Source organism: Chelon labrosus (assembly GCF_963514085.1).
Source record: "Chelon labrosus genome assembly, chromosome: 21".
NCBI lineage: Eukaryota > Metazoa > Chordata > Actinopteri > Mugiliformes > Mugilidae > Chelon > Chelon labrosus.
In genome coordinates, this window is record NC_140354.1 from 20,349,410 (window position 1) to 20,368,845 (window position 19,436).

The 19,436-nt window shown below is 44.1% G+C and overlaps 1 protein-coding gene across 1 annotated transcript; it reads left to right on the forward strand.

The window, feature by feature from the left end:
• LOC311506583 (myosin-16-like) lies at positions 1–17,399 on the forward strand (the record flags this gene model as incomplete). Its single annotated transcript, XM_084570590.1, has 44 exons — positions 1–210; positions 283–426; positions 1,437–1,593; positions 1,930–1,957; positions 2,044–2,140; positions 2,786–2,878; positions 2,971–3,034; positions 3,151–3,249; positions 4,013–4,116; positions 4,219–4,357; positions 4,459–4,560; positions 4,665–4,831; positions 5,443–5,613; positions 5,696–5,872; positions 6,282–6,467; positions 6,575–6,662; positions 7,529–7,646; positions 7,751–7,871; positions 8,128–8,264; positions 8,361–8,442; positions 8,534–8,707; positions 9,080–9,160; positions 9,251–9,397; positions 9,495–9,599; positions 9,685–9,771; positions 9,851–9,996; positions 10,089–10,179; positions 10,702–10,758; positions 11,339–11,425; positions 11,524–11,769; positions 12,205–12,322; positions 12,832–12,959; positions 13,053–13,249; positions 13,332–13,464; positions 13,549–13,765; positions 13,861–13,997; positions 14,100–14,203; positions 14,287–14,479; positions 14,569–14,772; positions 14,854–14,979; positions 15,355–15,525; positions 15,632–15,832; positions 16,455–16,686; positions 16,767–17,399. 43 exons carry the CDS (start codon positions 1–3, stop codon positions 16,650–16,652), a joined length of 5,832 nt encoding a protein of 1,943 aa, XP_084426716.1. The 3' UTR covers positions 16,653–16,686; positions 16,767–17,399.
• Between the last annotated feature and the right edge of the window lie 2,037 nt (positions 17,400–19,436).

Genomic DNA, 19,436 nt, shown 5'->3' on the forward strand with positions numbered 1-19,436 from the left:
ATGCCTGGTGCGTACAAAGGGGAATGCGGGGACGATGTGGACCCCATGCCCTTCCTGGTTCCCACAGAGAAGGAGCGCTTGGACGCTATCAACAAACCATACGACATCAAGCGCTCCTGCTGGATCAAAGACGACAAGGAGGCTTTTATCGCTGGGGAGATCGAGTCCGAAACCGGGGACCAAGTCGTCGTCAAGACCACCAAGAACACGGTAAGAATCTCAGACCATTTCTGACGCGAATGATGTTGAGAATAATTGTTGACCTCCATCCTCTCCGATCAGACGGTGACGGTGAAAAAGGATGACGTCCAGCAGATGAACCCTCCTAAGTTCTACCAAGCCAGCGACATGGCCAACCTCACCTTCCTCAACGAGGCCAGCGTCTTGGAAAACCTGCGCGGCCGCTACGTCAGCATGAGGATCTACGTAAGCCACTAAAGAACCTAAACTCAGAAACACGTGACAGCTCAAAGACAGTGGAGAAACCTTTTCTGGCCCAGAACGCCATAACATTATACAAAAAGCTAGGGTTTTTCACTCAATTAAAGGGGCACTCCACCAGTTTTAAATGAATTCATCGTGTGGGGTATCAGATTATGAGTCTTTATTTCATTAATGGGCATCATTCAACTGATCCAGAGGAAAAAATAAATACCTCAACACACAACTGGATCGTCCTACAACGAATCAGAGTCAAACAAATTAAACTCCACGGTTAGGAGGTACAAATGAATGTATTATGAGGATGTTAGGATCAACTGTAATGCTTTCATTTTGACCATTTGCTAAAAACCCAACGTTAAACGTTTGAAACACATTCTGAGAAAGGTAGGCCAACCGTTACCCAAGAAATAGTGTAAAACTAGACCGCAGTAGAGTAGGAAACAATAAATTACAATTAAACATATTTAGATTTTCATCTAAAATCGATGCCGTCAGAATTAGATTGGATTTTTGGCTTAAAGACGATTCAGTTTCAGTACATTAACCAGCCTGGGATGTTCTAATGAGCGATGCTGTCAGTTGCATTATGGGAAATGTAGTTACCACTGACTAAAACCTATTTCTTACTACTCTATAAAGTGAAACGCTAAACCTTTGAGACAGAAAAGAACCTCGGTTATCAAAGGAGTACAAAACTAGACTGGTTTAAAAGTAGAAAATAACAAATTACAATTAAACTCCAAGAAACTCCTGAACAATTTCATATTTGAGCATATAGTGTGTCTATTTCTAAACCTTTAAATCACATTCTGAGAAAGGGAGACAATCCATTACCCAAGAAGAATCAAAACTAGACTGGTTCAAAGTCTTTACAATTATAGACAAGACTTTTAAAAAACAGTACAAATTGTGTAGGTTTTGAACTTTTTGCTTCTATTTCATTGAAAGCTTGCACCTCATATTACATTACATCCTTCCTTTTTTACTCCCAGACCTACTCGGGCCTCTTCTGCGTGACTATCAACCCGTACAAGTGGCTTCCCATCTACGGTTCCAAAGTGGCTCAGATGTACAAGGGGAAGAAACGCAACGAAGTTCCTCCTCACCTCTTCTCCATCTCTGACAACGCCTACCACGACATGCTGATGGGTGAGCGGCGATAATAAAAGAATACAGAGGAGTATTAAAGGTTCATTAAATCAGTTATGGGTCACTGATGGGTGAGGAGAGGGGGGAGGAAGCTTGTAGACGAGTTGTTCGGCGGTTGTCGGACACTTATATGAGGGAAGAGGGCAGTTGCTGGAGGTATGTAATCAGCATGCCGCGAGATGATTTGTTTGGGGAGTAGAAAAATACTTTGAAGCCATTATGTGGCGTCAGGGGAGAAGCTGGCAGCTGCTGGTGGTGTTCGCAGCGCTGACGGAGGGAAATCAACAGCAATTATTATCTGATCTCACTCTGTGTCTTCTCTTCTTCTGTCCTCAGAGCACGAGAACCAGTCTATGCTGATCACGTAAGGGCAAATCACGTATTCCACATAAAATGTATTTGTCTCAACGTTTGACTTATTTGTTTCTGGTGCTTCTTCTTCTTCTTCAGTGGAGAATCTGGTGCTGGCAAGACTGAGAACACTAAGAAGGTCATTCAGTACTTTGCCAATGTTGGAGCCTCTGGGAGCAAAGCCCCAGACTCCAAGGTGAGTTTGTGCTCTTATGAATAGATTAACATTGTTGTCCCGTTCAGACGATGTAAAGTCCAGGTGTGAACACTGATCTGAGGTGACCCGGGACACATCTGACCTCGTTCCTTGGGTCCTGGGTCACATTAACTCATTCATTCAACCACTATTAGAAATGATAACCCTAACCCTGAATAAGTGATGTCTGTTCATTAGTAATGAGAGACTTTTTTTTTAAAGATTCTGTCCTTGGAGCTGTCAACTAAGGAGCCATGTTAAGTGACATATATTTCCAATAATGTCTGGTGTCTTTATTAATCTTTATTACCGGTTATTACTTTATATCTGCTTCAAACAGCACAGAGGTGACATTACTGGAAGTTTTCAGGGTTCAGTTTTAATCTGAACTTTGTGCAGATTTCTCAAATAACTAACATCAGGTCGGAGATCAATAAATAATTAAACATGATGTGGTTTCAGTGAGAGAGAGACTTTACAGCTTGTTCCAAAATATGTATCGTCCCCCCAAGTCATGGCACACTACACTACAAATAGTAGCTGTTTGCGAATGTTTATTTCAGCCTGGGACGGATGTTAATATGAGGTCTAAACGGGGCCTTGTCTTCAATAAATAATGATTTATTTGTCTTCTTCTTCTTTCAGGGCTCACTGGAGGACCAGATCATTCAGGCTAACCCAGTGCTGGAGGCATTTGGGAATGCAAAAACCATCAGGAACAACAACTCCTCGCGCTTTGTAAGGAATCAAATCAACACCTCCTGTAACATGAAAATTAAAACTGCCAAACAAAAAAAGGCATTAAATTTCCCATGTCTTTCCTTCCTTAGGGAAAGTTTATCCGCATCCACTTTGGACCGACAGCTAAGCTGGCTGGTGCCGACATCGAAACCTGTGAGTGGATTTATTCTTTTATTGCTTTAACAGTTTGGTAACACTTTAAGTGTGTGGTGAAAATAATTACAATAAATGGACCTCTATAAAATGTCTTGGTGTGTCTGTAATTTTAGATCTGCTGGAGAAATCAAGAGTGATTTCCCAGCAGGCCACTGAGAGAGGATATCACATATTCTACCAACTCCTGTCTGGACGGAAGCCAGAACTCATGGGTGAGACCGATGAAGCCGTTATTGATTGGAATTAAATTCAATGAAATTACAAACTATAGGTCGTTGTTAACACAAAAAAGGTAATATTTGAACATCATAAAGCATGTTGTGCCAGTAAAGCAAGAAAACTGTTTTAAATAAACAAAAATAAATGGACAAACAACTGAAACATTTTTCTAAATGTAGTGTATGAACGGTTTAAAACGTGTTAATAGAGCAAAAAAGTTAAAGGTAGTAGAAAGATGGTGAAAAAAGTAATAAAAATGTTAAATAGGTGAAACAATAATTCTGAAATGTTAAAGTAGCAGACTACAACTGTTAAAATTAAGAAGTAATAGCTCAAATTTCACTTAACTAACTTAAAGGACCCTGTTTCTTCACTCCAGGCCAGGCCACACCCCTCCCCCCCAAAAAAGCCAAGCCTGCTCTGATTGGTCAGCTCTGGTGGCCTGAGCAGACTCCACCCACACACATTCAAGCCACGGGGGGGAGGGAGGGGACATGACAATTCGAGAGAGCACTTCTTCGGATGTTAATTTAGTACACGCCCACTAGTGCAGGATGACTCATCAACATTTTTTAACTATTTTCCAGGACATAATAAACTCTTAAATAGCTTTAAGAATACCTGCTGTATTACTTTGTTTTCAGCGCTGGACCAGATATAGGCGTATAGTTCATATATAGTATAAGAATATAAAAACATTTGATTCAAAGGGGACTTTAATATTAACATAAATCATATTAATATTGTGTTTCCCAGAGGCGCTGCTGCTGAGCCCAGACCCCAAACAATATGTGTGGGTGTGTCAGGGAGTCACCAGCGTGGAAAACATGGACGACGGGGAGGAGCTGCAGCTCACTGATGTGAGTCAACGCTTTAAATTTTAAATGGATCTAGCTATTTGTTGTGTCTAAAATAAAACTTAAAGCTGCCTCTCTTTTTTTTTTTTTTTTGTCTCTGCACAGGAAGCCTTTGACGTTCTGGGCTTCACTCCTGAGGAGAAGATGAGCGTGTACAAGCTGACCGGAGGCATAATGCACTTTGGAAATATGAAGTTCAAGCAGAAAGCCAGAGAGGAGCAGGCTGATGTGGACACCACTGAGGGTAGAAAGAGTCCCTTTTATAATTTGCAACTTCTATATATTGGTTTTTACTTTCATTAATCACCGTCTCAGGTGTTAGAATAACTCCCTTGTCCTTTAAAGTTGCTGACAAAGTCGCACACCTCATGGCCATCAACTCTGGGGAGCTGCAGAAGGGCATAACACGCCCTCGCGTCAAGGTTGGCAACGAGTTTGTGACCAAAGGTAACGCAAAGACATTCTCATAAATCATAACATAAATAACAAGCACTTAATTTGGGGGCATGTTTTCGTATTTAAGATAAGCAACTCGGTGTTTGACATTTCAGGTCAGAACCAGGACCAGTGCGTGTACTCCATCGGCGCTCTGGCAAAAGCCATCTATGACCGCATGTTCAAGTGGATGGTGACCCGCATCAACAAGACTCTGGACACCAAGATGCAGCGGCAGTACTTCATAGGAGTGCTGGACATTGCAGGGTTTGAGATCTTTGAGGTGAGATTTGGACAGATCCCTCATTTTTAGCCTGGCGTGTTATCAGACTCAATTCTTTGATGCTTCTTTAAGCAAATGTGTTGGGGTTTTTTGGAAGTTGCACATTCTTTGGATATATATGATGAATATATACACATTGGGGTATATATGAGCACTAGGCTGTGCGGACTTTCAAGATTGGAGACCATGAATTAGTCTTAAAGTCTCAAAGCTCTCTGTTTTGTTCACTTTAGTGACACCTATGGCAATAAATGGGTACTGCAGGTTTGTTTTTGAATCCCAGCGTCCACAAAAATTTTATCAACTGTCCTGCAACTGCAGTTCTTCAAATGGCCACTTCAGCATTATCAGCTCCCAATGGAGAGACTCCGGACAAACTCTCAGTCACAAAACATTTGTGGGCTGATGAAGTTGGTCTGACTTCCAGGTTACCAATATTCTTGATTCCCCTCATGTTATAGAAGCTAAGCTAGGGCTTTACGCCACTGAGGTACTTCCACATAAAGCCCAGATTCCACAGATCTTTACTGGTTGGTAAAGTTGGTCTCTCTTCCAGACTATCTCGTCTTTTTCCCCTCACATAATCAGGCTTTTTCCTTTTTTGTCTCCAGTTCAACAGCTTTGAACAGCTGTGCATCAACTTCACTAATGAGAAGCTGCAGCAGTTCTTCAACCACCACATGTTCGTGCTGGAGCAGGAGGAGTACAAGAAGGAGGGAATCGACTGGGTTTTCATAGACTTCGGCCTCGACCTGCAGGCTTGCATCGACCTCCTGGAGAGGGTAACACATACACTCTCAAAAACACTGTGCACATTCACTGCAGTTTCTTTCCACCACCTTGATGTCTCTTTCCTCTTTACAGCCTATGGGGATTTTCTCCATCCTGGAGGAGCAGTGTGTTTTTCCAAAGGCGACAGACGTGACCTTCAAATCCGCTCTGTACGACAACCACCTGGGCAAGTCCTCCAACTTCCTCAAGCCGAAAGGGGGGAAGAAAGGACCTGAGGCTCACTTTGAACTGGTGCACTATGCCGGCACTGTGAGTACTTCTACAACCATTTGGAGTTTAGTTGAGGTGAAGCATGGTTGAAAAGCTGTCTGAATGTGTAGTACATGAGCAAGCAAAGTATTCTGGCGGTATCATGGAGTCCCAGATGATGAAAGAAGATAGGGACGGGAGCCTGGAGAAAGTGGTGGAGATGGAAGAGCCTTGAAAGCAGAGCACTAGGCATTGATTTTCTTAGAAGAGGAGGGCAAATAGATCAGTGATCAAGGGAGGTGATGTAAATGTTGAGAATGAAGTGTGGAAATACAGCATCAGCCCCGTATGCAAGACAAGAAACCAAACGCGAGAAGATGGAGCTTACCCTGAACTTTCACCAAAGCTTCATTAGAACGTTTAGCTTTTCATGCAGACTTTCGGTTAAGCTGTTCTCTACCTCTCACAGGTGGGCTACAACATCGCCGGCTGGCTGGAGAAGAACAAGGACCCCCTGAATGAGACTGTGGTGGGACTCTTCCAGAAGTCCTCCATGCCTCTGCTGGCCTTGCTCTTCAAAGAGGAGGAGACTGCTGCAGGAACCAAGAAACAGAAGAAAGGCTCTTCCTTCCAAACTGTCTCCAACTTCTACAGGGTATACAGGGCCACATCCTACAACACATGGAAATAAATGACATGAAAAATATTGTAATAAAAGTATGACATAGTCTCTTAACCTCAGTTTTTTTTTTTTTTGTTCAGGAGCAACTCAACAAGCTGATGAGCACCCTGCGAAGCACTGCTCCCCACTTTGTCCGCTGCATTGTCCCCAATGAGTTCAAGAAATCAGGTCAGTTGGTCGTTGAAGATGGAAAGCATAAATCGGAACTGTTTTCTCCAATTACAAGAAGAATGTCTGCCCATTAAAATACCCTAGACATGTATAGACTCCTCACCAGGCCTTTATAACTGCAGGAACGTTTTAAAGAAACTCTAGAAGTCCACAAGTTCTTGTTTTTGGTACGTTTTTATAGCACAAGCATAAAGTCAATCCCAGACAGTGAACACAACTTATGTCTGAAGGTTCTTAGGTGTCTCAGCTAAGGTATACCCAAAAAAACAATCTGGAACAAGGGCAACTGGACATGTAGGGTTTCTTGAAGATGTTTCATCCAAGACTTCAGTTCTGAAAGACTGGTGGGGAGTTAAGGGTTTCATCAGGTTTGGGTGTTGTCCCACCCAGACCTCACCCGAATTAGAGGATGTTGTTCAGATTAACTTGGGTGGTGTCCCGTGGTTCTCTAGGGACCAGAAAGACTCAATGTGTGTGAATGAATTTGAAACTTCTTGGGGACAGATTGTGTCGTAAGTGGAGGATAAGTGATGTCTTAGTGAACTCCCCCTGTTCAAAGAGGGGGTTTTCAGTTTTACCTAGATGTCTTCCTTTACTCCTCTTTCAAACCATCAGTCTTCTGTGGATAAAATGTGGACATTGTTGTCCTCAAAAGAGTGTCTCTTGTCTCCAAAAATCAAAGCCGGAAAAAGAGCAACTAGACTTGTAGAGTTTCTCGAAGACGTTTCATTCAAGTCTCCAATTCTGAAAGAGTGGTCTTTCTTTGGGTGTTTTTCACGATTGGAGGACTTTGTTTTGGTCCTAATTGGGGACATATTGAATTCTCAGTATCATTAACTACATTCTGTCTCTTTTCGTAAAAGGTGTGACGGACAACCATCTCATTCTGCACCAGTTAGCCTGTAACGGTGTGCTGGAGGGAATTCGTATCTGCAGGAAAGGATTCCCCAACAGACTACAGTACCCAGAATTCAAACAGAGGTTCGTCTCATGACTTCATCTAAGCTAAGGAAGAATAGCCCAGCTCAGCAACTCAATATTTGGTTCTTTGCTGAAATATCTCATCTCTTCTGTCCATATCTCAGGTACTACATCCTCAACCCCAACGTCATCCCCAAGGGATTCGTTGACAACAAGAAGGCCTCTGAGCTCCTCCTCAGTTCTGTCGGCCTGGATAATATGGAGTACCGCATTGGTCACACCAAGGTGAACAACTCTTAACTAAAAAGAATAAAAAAATATTAAATATGAGCCCCTGTTGAACAAACAAAGACAAGGGCAATGTGACTTGTTGGGTTTCATGAAGATGTTTCATCCAAGTGATCTTCAAGAAACCCAACAAGTCCAGCTGTCTTTGTTTCAGCTTTGGTTCAGAAAGGTACTATGAACTGTTTGTACAACCAAACCAGAACGTTCTTCTTCTTCCTCCATCGTTCACCCGTCTTCCTCTCCTCCTCGCCAGGTGTTTTTCCGTGCAGGCGTCCTGGCGAAGCTGGAGGACATGCGCGACGAGCGACTGGCAAAGATCATAACCATGCTGCAGGCTCAGCTCAGAGGAAGCCTAATGAGGACTGAGTTCAAGAAAATGGTCGACCGACGGTCAGTGTGTGTGTGTGTGTTTGATGCAATCTGAAGGCCTTTTCATTTGTGCGTTACTAAAACTAGTCTTGCATTTGCACATTTGTGTGTGTGCAGAATTGCGCTAATAGCCATCCAGCGCAACGTGAGAAAGTTCCTTCAGTTACGTTTCTGGGGCTGGTGGAAACTCTACACGAAGGTAAAATTTCCAGTTTCCCCTTTTTTCTTTCGGATTAATCATCCCCGCCATCATTGCCACATTCATCGTTTCATGTTTCGTTCGCCTCCAGGTGAAGCCGCTGCTGATGGTGGCACGTCAGGAGGAGACGTTCAAGGCTAAGGAGGAGGAGCTGAGGGAGGCGGTGGAGAAGGTCAAGGAACTGGAGGGCAAGATCAAAGATCTGGAGGGGAAGATGGTCACTCTGTCTCAGGAGAAGAACGACCTCGCCCTGGCGCTGGCTGCAGTAAGAAGCCCGAACATCTGCACACAACTAGTCCTGCTGATGCTCCTGGTTTTTATTTTTTAGGATAAGATGTTGGTTTGTGGTTTAACTGATCCTTTCACAACGTTTAACAAAGTGTTGCAAATCCAGAAAGCTGAGCATTTCCAGTCTTCTTAAGGATCCTTCCGAGGATTAAAATTGTAAAAATGTCTTATTTTTGTCATTTCCAGCTACTTAGACAGGAATACAATTCAACTCACACAGCTGAAAGTCTGTGCAGATGCCTTCAGGAGCTGTGTATTTATTAGGTTTTCATTTGGATCCACTCTTCCTAAACCAGAGCCAGTAGTTCAACTTTCTTTTCTTAAATTTCTCGTCTTTGTCCGTCCACAGGAGCAGGACACGCTGGGTGATGCCGAGGAACGCTGCACCCAGCTGATGCACCAAAAGGTCCAGCTGGAGGAGTCAGTGCAGGTAACGATAATGTCGATGCACACACAGAGGTCCAAATTATCTCTTTGTTTGAAGTAAGAGAAACTGTCCTCTGCTGACGGCAACAACTAGGACCTCCGTGAGCGCCTGGAGGAAGAAGAAGGCAACACGTCGGCTCTCCATGGCCAGAGGAGGCAGCTGGAGGGGGAGCTGACCGAGCTGAGGAGAGACCTGGAGTCTCTGGAGACCACGCTGGCCAAGACGGAGAAGGAGAAACAGGTTGAGTAGAAAGGATTCAGCTCAATGATTCTGGATTAATGGATTGGTTTGGTGAAACGTTTAAATGCTACAGCTGGACTCTTGTTTGCTTTTTTAGGGTCTGGACTTCAAAGTGCGAACTCTAACAAGCGACTTGAGCCAGAGAGACGACAGCATTGCCAAGCTGCAGAAGGAAAAGAGAGCTCTGGAGGAACTGCAACAGGTGGACGAATTCAAAACACGGCATTTAAAAGCGTCTGCTTTGAGCTTATGGGTTTAACTGAGATATATGTTCATGATTTAAAAAGAAAACTCTGGAGGATCTGCAAACAGAAGAGGACAAGGTGAACCATCTCACCAAGACCAACAGCAAGCTCAACGCCCAAGTGAATGAGGTGCGTACAGGAGAGCTGGTTCGTCTATTCAACTCTTAGCAGTGATTATGTTTTTAAGTTGATGTGTTGTTGCGTGAAGCTCGAGGACAACTGGGAGCAGGAGAAGAGGATCAGGGCGGAGGTGGAGAAAGCGAGGAGGAAGGCGGAGGGAGACCTGAAGATGACCATCGAGAACCTGAACGAGATGGAGAACGCCAAGGTGGATCTGGAGGAAGTCATCAAAAAGTAAGAGAAGAAACTAACACAATTAAAGCAGAGTTTTCCTCTCATTTACATTCACGGTCTTATACTGATTCTGTACTCGTGTCTTCGTCCAGGAGAGACTTCGAGATCAACAACATGAACTCAAAGCTGGAGGACGAACAAGCCCTCAGCTCCATGCTCAGCCGCAAGCTCAAAGAGCACCAGGTCTGTGTCCCAGGACCTCTTTTATTCACCACACTCTGCAACATCTCATTTCACGTCTATGAATCAATGTTTAACAATGAACTCAGCTGGTTAGGAGGTGACAGAGTAGCACAGGTCAAGATGGCGGCGTTCGGTGAACTGAAAAATCTTGTATGTTAGATGGTTTCAGATGAGACCAGAAGGTGTACGTTATAAATGTTCCTGAGTGGTTCCCTCTCCATGGAGACCTTGACTAGTGCTTTCAGATGTTCCCGAATCTTCGTTTATTTGCAAGAATGTCTTGATCGCTAACTGGTTGCCCTAAAGTTCAAAGGAAACTAAACAAGTTACGTGAGACAAAAGCAAGTTATCGCAAGACCTCCCTTAACCTGTTCGCGGAACACGGTTTGGTACTGATTGTAGTCCACAACAAACATTGTGGTTGAAAAAAAACAAGTCCAGTAAAATAGCTCAACAACTATTGGATGGCGGAAAGTCAACTGTTAATATCTTTGGTAATTAGGTTTTGCCTTTTTCCTTCAGGGCCGCATTGAGGAGCTGGAGGAGGAGCTGGAAGCTGAACGATCCATGAGAGCCAAGGTACATGAACACTTTGAATGGCTAACAACCGATCTCGTAAGACAGGCTGCTTGAATACACAATAAATAACAGGGATGACCGATCTTTTAATATTGAGTCCCGATCTGATCTTAAATGTCCTAAAGTTCCTCCCCTGTTGATTCCTCCTAGAGTCGACTGGATTCAGTCTAATAAATCTTTCTGTCAAAGTTAATGTAGTGTGGAGAGGGTAGCTCGTACTTTGTGTTCTCTACTCCAGAAATGTTCTGGTCAAACAATGCTGCCATAAACTCCCTAACCCTCTCTGGAAGATTGTTCTCCTTGACGCTGTCTCCAACTCAAGTTGGTAGTATTGAATAACGATCAACTACTACCACCTCACCAAAAATCCACATTGCACACTTTGATTTTGGTTCTTCATCTTCAATTTTTGGCAGCTTTGATGCTTTGATTAAATCAGAAGACTAAGAATAAGACAAGGACGTGGTTCTGGTTTATGGCATACCTAAAATAAATACCTATAAAAGATCAGGCTTGACTGAAGTCTGATCTGATTCGATCCGATCATTTTAAAAATGCAGTAAAGATGGTTTTCTGTTAGGTGGAGAAGCAGAGGGCCGAGCTGTCCCGAGACCTGGACGATCTCAGTGATAGGCTGGAAGAGGCGGGAGGAGCCACCGTCGCCCAGGTGAGTGTGACTGACACCTATCAGTCAAAGATCGGCAGGTGCAGCGCCGGTCTCCAATGTGTGGTCGAAATAATCTCACCTGTGGTTGACTCCTTCAGATTGAGCAGAACAGGAAGCGGGAATCCGACCTCTTGAAGCTGAGGCGGGAGCTGGAGGAGGCGGCGCTTCAATCCGAGGCCACGGCGGCGGCTCTGAGGAAGAAGCACTCGGACGCGATGGCCGAGCTGGGTGAGCAGCTGGAGAACCTGACCAGGCTGAGAGTCAAACTGGAGAAGGACAAACAAAGCATGAAGGCTGAGATCGAAGACCTCAACCTCACCATTGAGGCCACTCAGAAAGCTAAGGTACAACTTGACGGTCTGGTCCGGGAAGGTTCTCAGTCATCCAGGTCAAAGCATATCCAAAATAAATCAACTGGAGTTGTAGCGTTTCTTGAAGACATTTCACCACTCATCCAAGTAGTTTCTCTCCAGATAAGACAGATGATTTAAAAGTAGAGTGAAGAAAGACCTCTATGTAGAACTGGAAATCAACTCTCTGAACAGGGAGTCTCTGGACATTAATGGATTGTTCTCCAATTACAGGTAAGTATCTGGCCATTGACAGACATTAGTCATGAGTTTCTGAAGAGCAACACCCACAGATGTTCCTAATAACACCCCAACTCCCCACCAGTCTTTTAGAAGAGAAGAAGCTCCTCGGATGAAATGTCTTCAAGAAACTCTACGAGCCCAGTCGCCTTCAGTTGTTTTCAGCGTTTTTGTTTTCAACGTTTACAGATGAACTCTGAGGCCCACGCCCATAAGCTGGAGGACAACTTGGCAGAAGCTAATGCTCGCCTGGCTGAGATGGAGCGCACTCAGACTGAGCTCAACACCACCAAAATCCATCTGACTGGTGAGATCACGCAACCAGAAATGTTAACTTCATGGGTTAGGGTTGCAGGAAGTCAGAGGTTGAGCTGGAATCTATTTCATCTGGTTTTCATCTGGTCAAAACCTTAGTCTGACCATGATTGCACTCTGCTAGTTTTACCACCTAGCTAGCTAGCTTGTAGCATAGGCTTGATCAAAAGTAGTTGTCGGGCGCCAGACAGGAGGATAAATAAGTTTTAATAATTGTGAGTTACTGATGATATACACAAGCCTCCTGATTACTGTGTAGTGTTGGTGCATTACTCTGCTGCCGCCAACGCAACATTACCTGGATTCGTTGTGTAGACAAAAACCTAGCATGTCTTAAAACTTGATTGTAGCCTGTCCACTGGCTTTGGATGTCTTTCTTTTGGACTACTCTGGCTACCAACACCAACTGAAGAGCTTAAACACGAACTAATTCCTTCGGAATAATTCGACCTACATGCACCATGACTGTGGTTTGGTTTTGTCTCTTCTTCGTGTTCACAGCGGAGAACAACGAGCTGAGCAGGGAGTTGGAGGACATTCAGAGCAAGTACACTCAGGTGACCAGGCTGAAGGCTACGCTCACCTTGCAGATCGACGAGCTCAAGAGACAGGTGGATGAAGAAAATAAGGTGCGTACCTCTTTCTTTACATATGCATTCTTAATTAAAATGATCAAACCTCTCATAAATATGCAACTAAGGCGTCTCCCTTCGTCTCCGTAGGGTCGAAACACAGCAGTGGTGGCCCTGGCCAACGCCCGACACGACCTCTCCCTCCTAAAGGAGCAGCTGGAGGAGGAGTCGGAGGCTCGCGGGGAGCTCCAGCGCCTCGTGTCCAAGCTTAACGCCGACGTCACCTCCTGGAGGACCAAGTACGAGACGGACGCCATCCACCGCACCGAGGAGCTGGAGGAGACCAAGTAAATCAGATAGGACATTCTCAAAACCGAATTTTCAAACACGGCAGTGATAAAAATAACGATACTCTCGTCTCTCCTCCAGGCGCAAACTAACAGTGCGTCTCCAGGAGGCAGAGGAGGCAGCGGAGTCGGCCCAAGCCAGAGCTGCCAGCCTGGAGAAGGTCAAGCAGAGGCTGCAGGGAGAGGTGGAGGACCTCACCATAGACTTAGAGAAGGTCGGTAACACACACACACATGCAGACAAATTAATGCTTCATGGTTAAGCTGAGTCTTTCCTACTTGTGCCTTCGTTTGTGTAGTCCAATGCGGCGGCGGCAGCGCTGGATAAGAAGCAACGGGTGTTTGACAAGCTCGCGGCGGAGTGGAGTCAGAAGAACGAGGAGCTGCAGCTGGAACTGGACAACAGCCAGAAGGAGAGTCGTTCCTACATGACGGAGCTCTACAAGCTGAAGACGGCCTACGAAGAGAGCCAGGATCATATAGAGACCGTCCGCAAGGAGAACAAAACCCTCTCAGGTGCCTTCTAGCTGCTCCAGATGTTGTGGTAGACTAGATCGTAATGAGGATAGCATGAGACAGGTGATGTTAAAAATAGTTTTCTCTGCTCTCAGAGGAGATCAAGGAGTTGGTTGACCAGCTTGGGGAAGGAGGACGCAGCGTCCACGAGCTGCAGAAGGCCAAGAAGAAACTGGAGGTGGAGAGAGAGGAGCTGCAGATGGCCCTGGAGGAAGCCGAAACTTCACTAGAGGTACACAGAAGATTATACAGATGTGTGTAAATGCAGAAAGTCAACACAAAGAAGGTCAAACAAGGGACCTCTGCTTCAGTTGTCAAATGTGTTTGTATCCAGGTGGAGGAAGGTAAGCTGGTGCGTGTCCAGCTGGAGCTCGCTCAAGTCAAGGCCGACATCGACCGAAGGATCCACGAGAAGGAGGAGGAGTTTGAAGTCACCAGGTAAGAAAACCTTGAAGACAATGACGTCTCGTCTCATAACCGAGTAAGTGTTAAAGCCAACCTGTGTCTGTGGCGGCGTCTAGGAAGAACCACGCCCGTGCAGTGGAGTCCCTGCAGGCAAGCCTGGAGGCGGAGGCCAAAGGTCGCGCCGAGGCTATGAGGATGAAGAAGAAGATGGAGGGAGACTTGAACGAGATGGAGGTTCAGCTGGAGCACGCAAACAGGAACAACGCCGAGCTGGTGAAAACGCTCAAGAAGCTGCAGCAGCAGATCAAAGTAGGAATGTCAGAATGTCGAACTGCTGTGACAAAATACTGGAGACGTCAACTATGATCATTGTGTCTGACCTCTACAACTTCCTCCAGGATCTGCAGGTGCAGATGGACGAGGACGCCCGGCTGCACGATGAGCTGAGGGAGAAGTACAGCCTGCAGGAGCGCCGCCTTTGCCTCATGCAAGGTGAGATGGAAGAGCTGAGGGGAGGCCTGGAGGCGTCGGAAAGAGCTCGCAAACTAATCGAGCAGGAACTGGTGGAGACGTCGGAGAGGTTCAGTGAGATCACGATGCATGTAGGTGGCAGTCTCATACACAAGGCACAGTTTAACATAGCATGCATTTGTCTTATCTAATTAAATATTTCCTTAATCCAGAACCAAAGCCTGACGATCATGAAAAGAAAAATGGAGGCGGACCTGACCCGACTGTCCAGCGAGAACGAAGAGCTCATCTCAGAGTTTCGTTCTGCTGACGAGAGAGCCAAGAAGGCTGTGACTGATGTGAGTAACATAAAAAACGATTAATTATCTTGTACAAGTCAGTTTTAGATGTGGTTTTGAAGTGAAGCGTGTCCTCTTGTAAGGCTAATGCAGCTGCTGCCTCGGCTTCTCTCCACTGGATTGCTTCCTGCTTACTCCGGGGCAAAAAATGTCTATTTGAGTGCACAAATATATTGTAAAAAGCATGCAGCCATACTAATAAATTCCTTTTATTGCTATTGGACATTTTGCATAACAGGCAAGTGGTGAATTTTGAGCAGATTTGTCAAGGCGGAATCGAAAAATTCAACCTGATAAAACTTGTAGTTACTCTATGAACTACTGATGCCCTTAGATTTCAAAGCTGAGCCACAGTGTTTGTGTTTCTACCTGCAGGCAACACGACTGTGCGAGGAGCTTCGACAGGAGCAGGAGCGAAGCTTGCACCTGGAGAAGATCAAGAAGAACCAGGAGCAGAACCTCAGAGACCTCACTCTGAAGCTGGAGGAGGCCGAGCAGCAGGGGCTTAAAGCCGGGAAACGCACCATCCAGAAACTGGAAACTAAGGTGAGGAGCCGGACTTATTGAGCGATTAAAAGCAGCAGCAGCAACAGCAGCGTTACCTCAAACACCCGACTCACATCCTGTCGATATCTCTCCCTCCATTAACCAGATCAAGGAGCTGGAGAACGAGCTGGACCAGGAGCAGAAGCGCCACACGGAGACGGTGAAGAACCTTCGCAAGGGAGAGCGGCGACTCAAGGAGCTGATCTTCCAGACGGAGGAGGACCACAAGACCAACCAGCGGATGCAGGAGCTGGTGGAGAAACTCCAGAACAAGCTCAAGTCCTACAAACGACAGATAGAAGACGCTGTGAGTATCAATATATTATAGAAGAGGCACTTTAAAAGAGCTCTGTCTAGTTGGTTGCAGCCAGCAGCCGGTTAGCCTAGCTTGGCATGGAGATTAAAAAGCAAAGTACTAATTATGGTATTTTGTCCAGTAGAATACAGTAACATGAGGGTAGACATGTTAAAGGACATACTATAGATATGTGTCATGCTTTTATTAAGACACATGCTAGCCTGTTTAAACACAAGAAGACCATGCTAATGCAGCTGCAGCCTCGAGTTGTCCTTCCTCTCACTGAGCGGAGTCTCTTTGATTTCTAGAGGCTGAGACTTGAAAATTAAACCTGAAATAGCTGCTAGTAGTAGTAGTATTTTGAAGCTGACTGCCAGTGAACATTAAAACATCTGAGATAAGGTTGAAAGTTCTCTTTAAATTATGGTACTCTGTCAAAAAGAGTACAGTTACCAAGGTGGCGCCAAGGAGCTAATGCAGCTGCAGCCTCAAATTGTCTCCTCTGGACTTCTGTATAACATAAATACCATGGCTACCATGCAATTGCTGTTTCTAAGGTTGAAAATTGGCAAAGTATACAATAAGTACTACAAATATTTGTTGGTGCTTAACCAAATTTGTGCCCCTACAGGAGGAGCAGGCCAACACTAGCCTGTCTAAATACAGGAAGACCATCCATGAGCTGGACGATGCCGAGGAGCGAGCAGAGATGGCCGAGATGGCCCTGAATAAAATGAGGACCCGGAATCGAGCCTCCACCACGAAGGGCTTCACCTCGGTGGAGATAGTCCAGGTCACTAAGCCTTCCGGCGGCGGAAAGGAAGAATAGTAGAGCGGCAAAGAAACCAACACACAGCTTGCAGGTATTTAAACACAAACACTGCGTGTACAACTTAAAACTCCTCACACGGTTTTATTCATTTTTGTCATTGTGTTCCCACAGCGACACACACCCATTCAGCCCTGCAGTGGACACCTGGACTGAGGAAACATGTGTTCAGAGGAAAGTCTTAAAAAGGAGCTTTAAAAAGTCTTAAATTATAAAAAAGTCTTTAACATCACAAATAGTCTTAATCAGTCTAGTCTTAGGAATGATCACGAGTCGATTCTAGCCTGCACGCTGACGAATGTTGACTTGAATGTTGTGTACGTGTCTGTAGTCGTGTTGCGCTGTAAAGTTTTTTGTGTTTTATTGAGTATATCTGTGTATTATCTCAGTCTTAATGTCTTAGTGCTGGAGGGTGGAGTGGGTGAAGCTGTGTTCTCACGTCAACGACAGAGAGCCCACCTGTGTGTGTCGCTGCTAAACGTGTTAAAAGTCTTAATAAACTGCAAAGAAGCAACTTTGTGCTTCTCTCAGCTCATTATTTCAGTTCTATAGACCAAGCTTGGAGCATCTAGCAATTAAAGAACAATATATTTCCAACAGGCCAACACTAGTCTGACTAAATACAGGTATTCCAGCAACAGTGCTCCCTTTGTATCCCAGAAAACAGAGGCCATCAACTTGCCTACTAACCTCACCAATGTGGCTTTCTTGGAAGACTGGTTGGTTAAAAATGTCTCAAGACACTTTAAAGACTGTAGAGCCTGAAACCAACCCCCCAAAGGGCAATCATAAAAGCAACAGTGGCAAGGAAACACTTCCATTTAACTTAAAGAAACCTTGAGAAGCTCATATGAGCTTGAGCAGCTCTACAGATTAGAAACAAGCAACTCCAACATGCAACTCCACAGATTAGAATTATGCAGATCTACAGGTTAGAAACAAGCACATCTACAGATTAGAAACAAACAACTCCAAAAGGCAACTCCCCTTAGCAAAAAGTAGTATACTTGAAGTTCATTTTATTAAGTATACTTGAGTATAAGTATAGCAAGTATACTACAGACCATGTACTTGTTGCGTACTAGAAAGTATACTAATTTAATACTTACGGCTAAATTGGAACGTTTTAAGTATACTTTAAGTATACTTTTATAAACTAAAATGTAGACTAGAAGTATATAACTAGTACACTAGTAGTATATAGATGAGCGTACTTGTAGTGTACTAGAAAGTATACTAATTTAAAACTTCTTCCGGCTAAATTGGAACATTTAAAGTATACTTTAAGTATACTTTAATAAACTAAAACATGGACTAGAAGTATATACCTAGTACACTAGTAGTATATAGATGAGTGTACTTGTGGTATACTTAAAGTATACTTTTATAAACTAAAACGTGGACTAGAAGTATATACCTAGTACACTAGTAGTATATAGATGAGTGTACTTGTGGTATACTTGAAAGTGTACTTTTGTAAACTCAAAACGACCTTATAAAGTATACTTAAAGTATACCTTTATAAACTTAAAAAAGTTCCAATTTAGTCCGAAGAAGTATTAAATTAGTATACTTTCTAGTACACTACAAGTACATGGTCTGTAGTATACTTCCTATACGCATACTTATACTCAAGCATACCTAATAAAATGAATTTCAAGTATACTACTTTTTGCTAAGGGTCCACAGATTAGACACATGCAGATCTACAGATTAGAATGAAGGAACTCCAACAAGCAACTCCACAGATTAGGCACACGCAGATCTACAATTTAGAAACAAGCAACTCCACAGATTGGACACATGCAGATCCACAGATTAGAATGAAGCAACTCTACAGATTAGAAACAAGCAACTCCACAGATTAGACACATGCAGATCCACAGATTAGAATGAAGCAACTCCACAGATTAGAAACAAGCAACTCCACAGATTAGACACATGCAGATCCACAGATTAAAATGAAGCAACTCCACAGATTAGAAACAAGCAACTCCAACAAGCAACACCACAGATTAGAAACATGCAGATCTACAGATTGGAAACAAGCAACTCCAACATGAAACTCCACAGATTAGACACATGCTGCTCTAGAGATCAGAAACAAGTGTCGCCACAGATTAGAAACATGCAGCTCCACAAGTCAAAAACATTTAGAAAAGCTTATCTTCAAACTACTTTCTTGATACAAGATATAACTCTTGTATCTTAGGCCACGAACCTATCGATCAATCAATCCTCGCGTCAACTTAATTTACTGATTGCTGAACCGTCCAGTGGATTAAAAACTGAATTTAAATCGTTTTCAATCAGGTGAAAATTAACAAGACATGTAAAAGACGAGAAGGTTAAGATGCGCCAGGTTAACAACACTAAACACTGGTTACCGTTATCGCTGTAAGTCAGTAAAACCCAACATTAGGATCTTAAAATGAATAAATATATCCTTTATTTTAGCAGGTTACAAGTGGGATTACACATAAGAGAACATTTCCACATTAATTTGTGATAAGATGCGACAAGAACAAGAGACGCCTATCTCATACATCAACATGGAATTTTTATTTTTTTCATTTTAGTTTCAGACGAATGCTTCACATTTTTGTACAAAATCATTAGAAAATGCCTGACGCTCCATAAACCCCATGGCTAATCCTTCGTTTGGTGGCTTCAGGCACCAAAAGGATTTAAGAGTTGAGGTGGGGAGGGGGGGAGGGAGGAGGGGGAGGGAAATCATCGTCCACCTGCAGCGTCCCGGACGACCCCGGTTGACGGTTCCCGGCT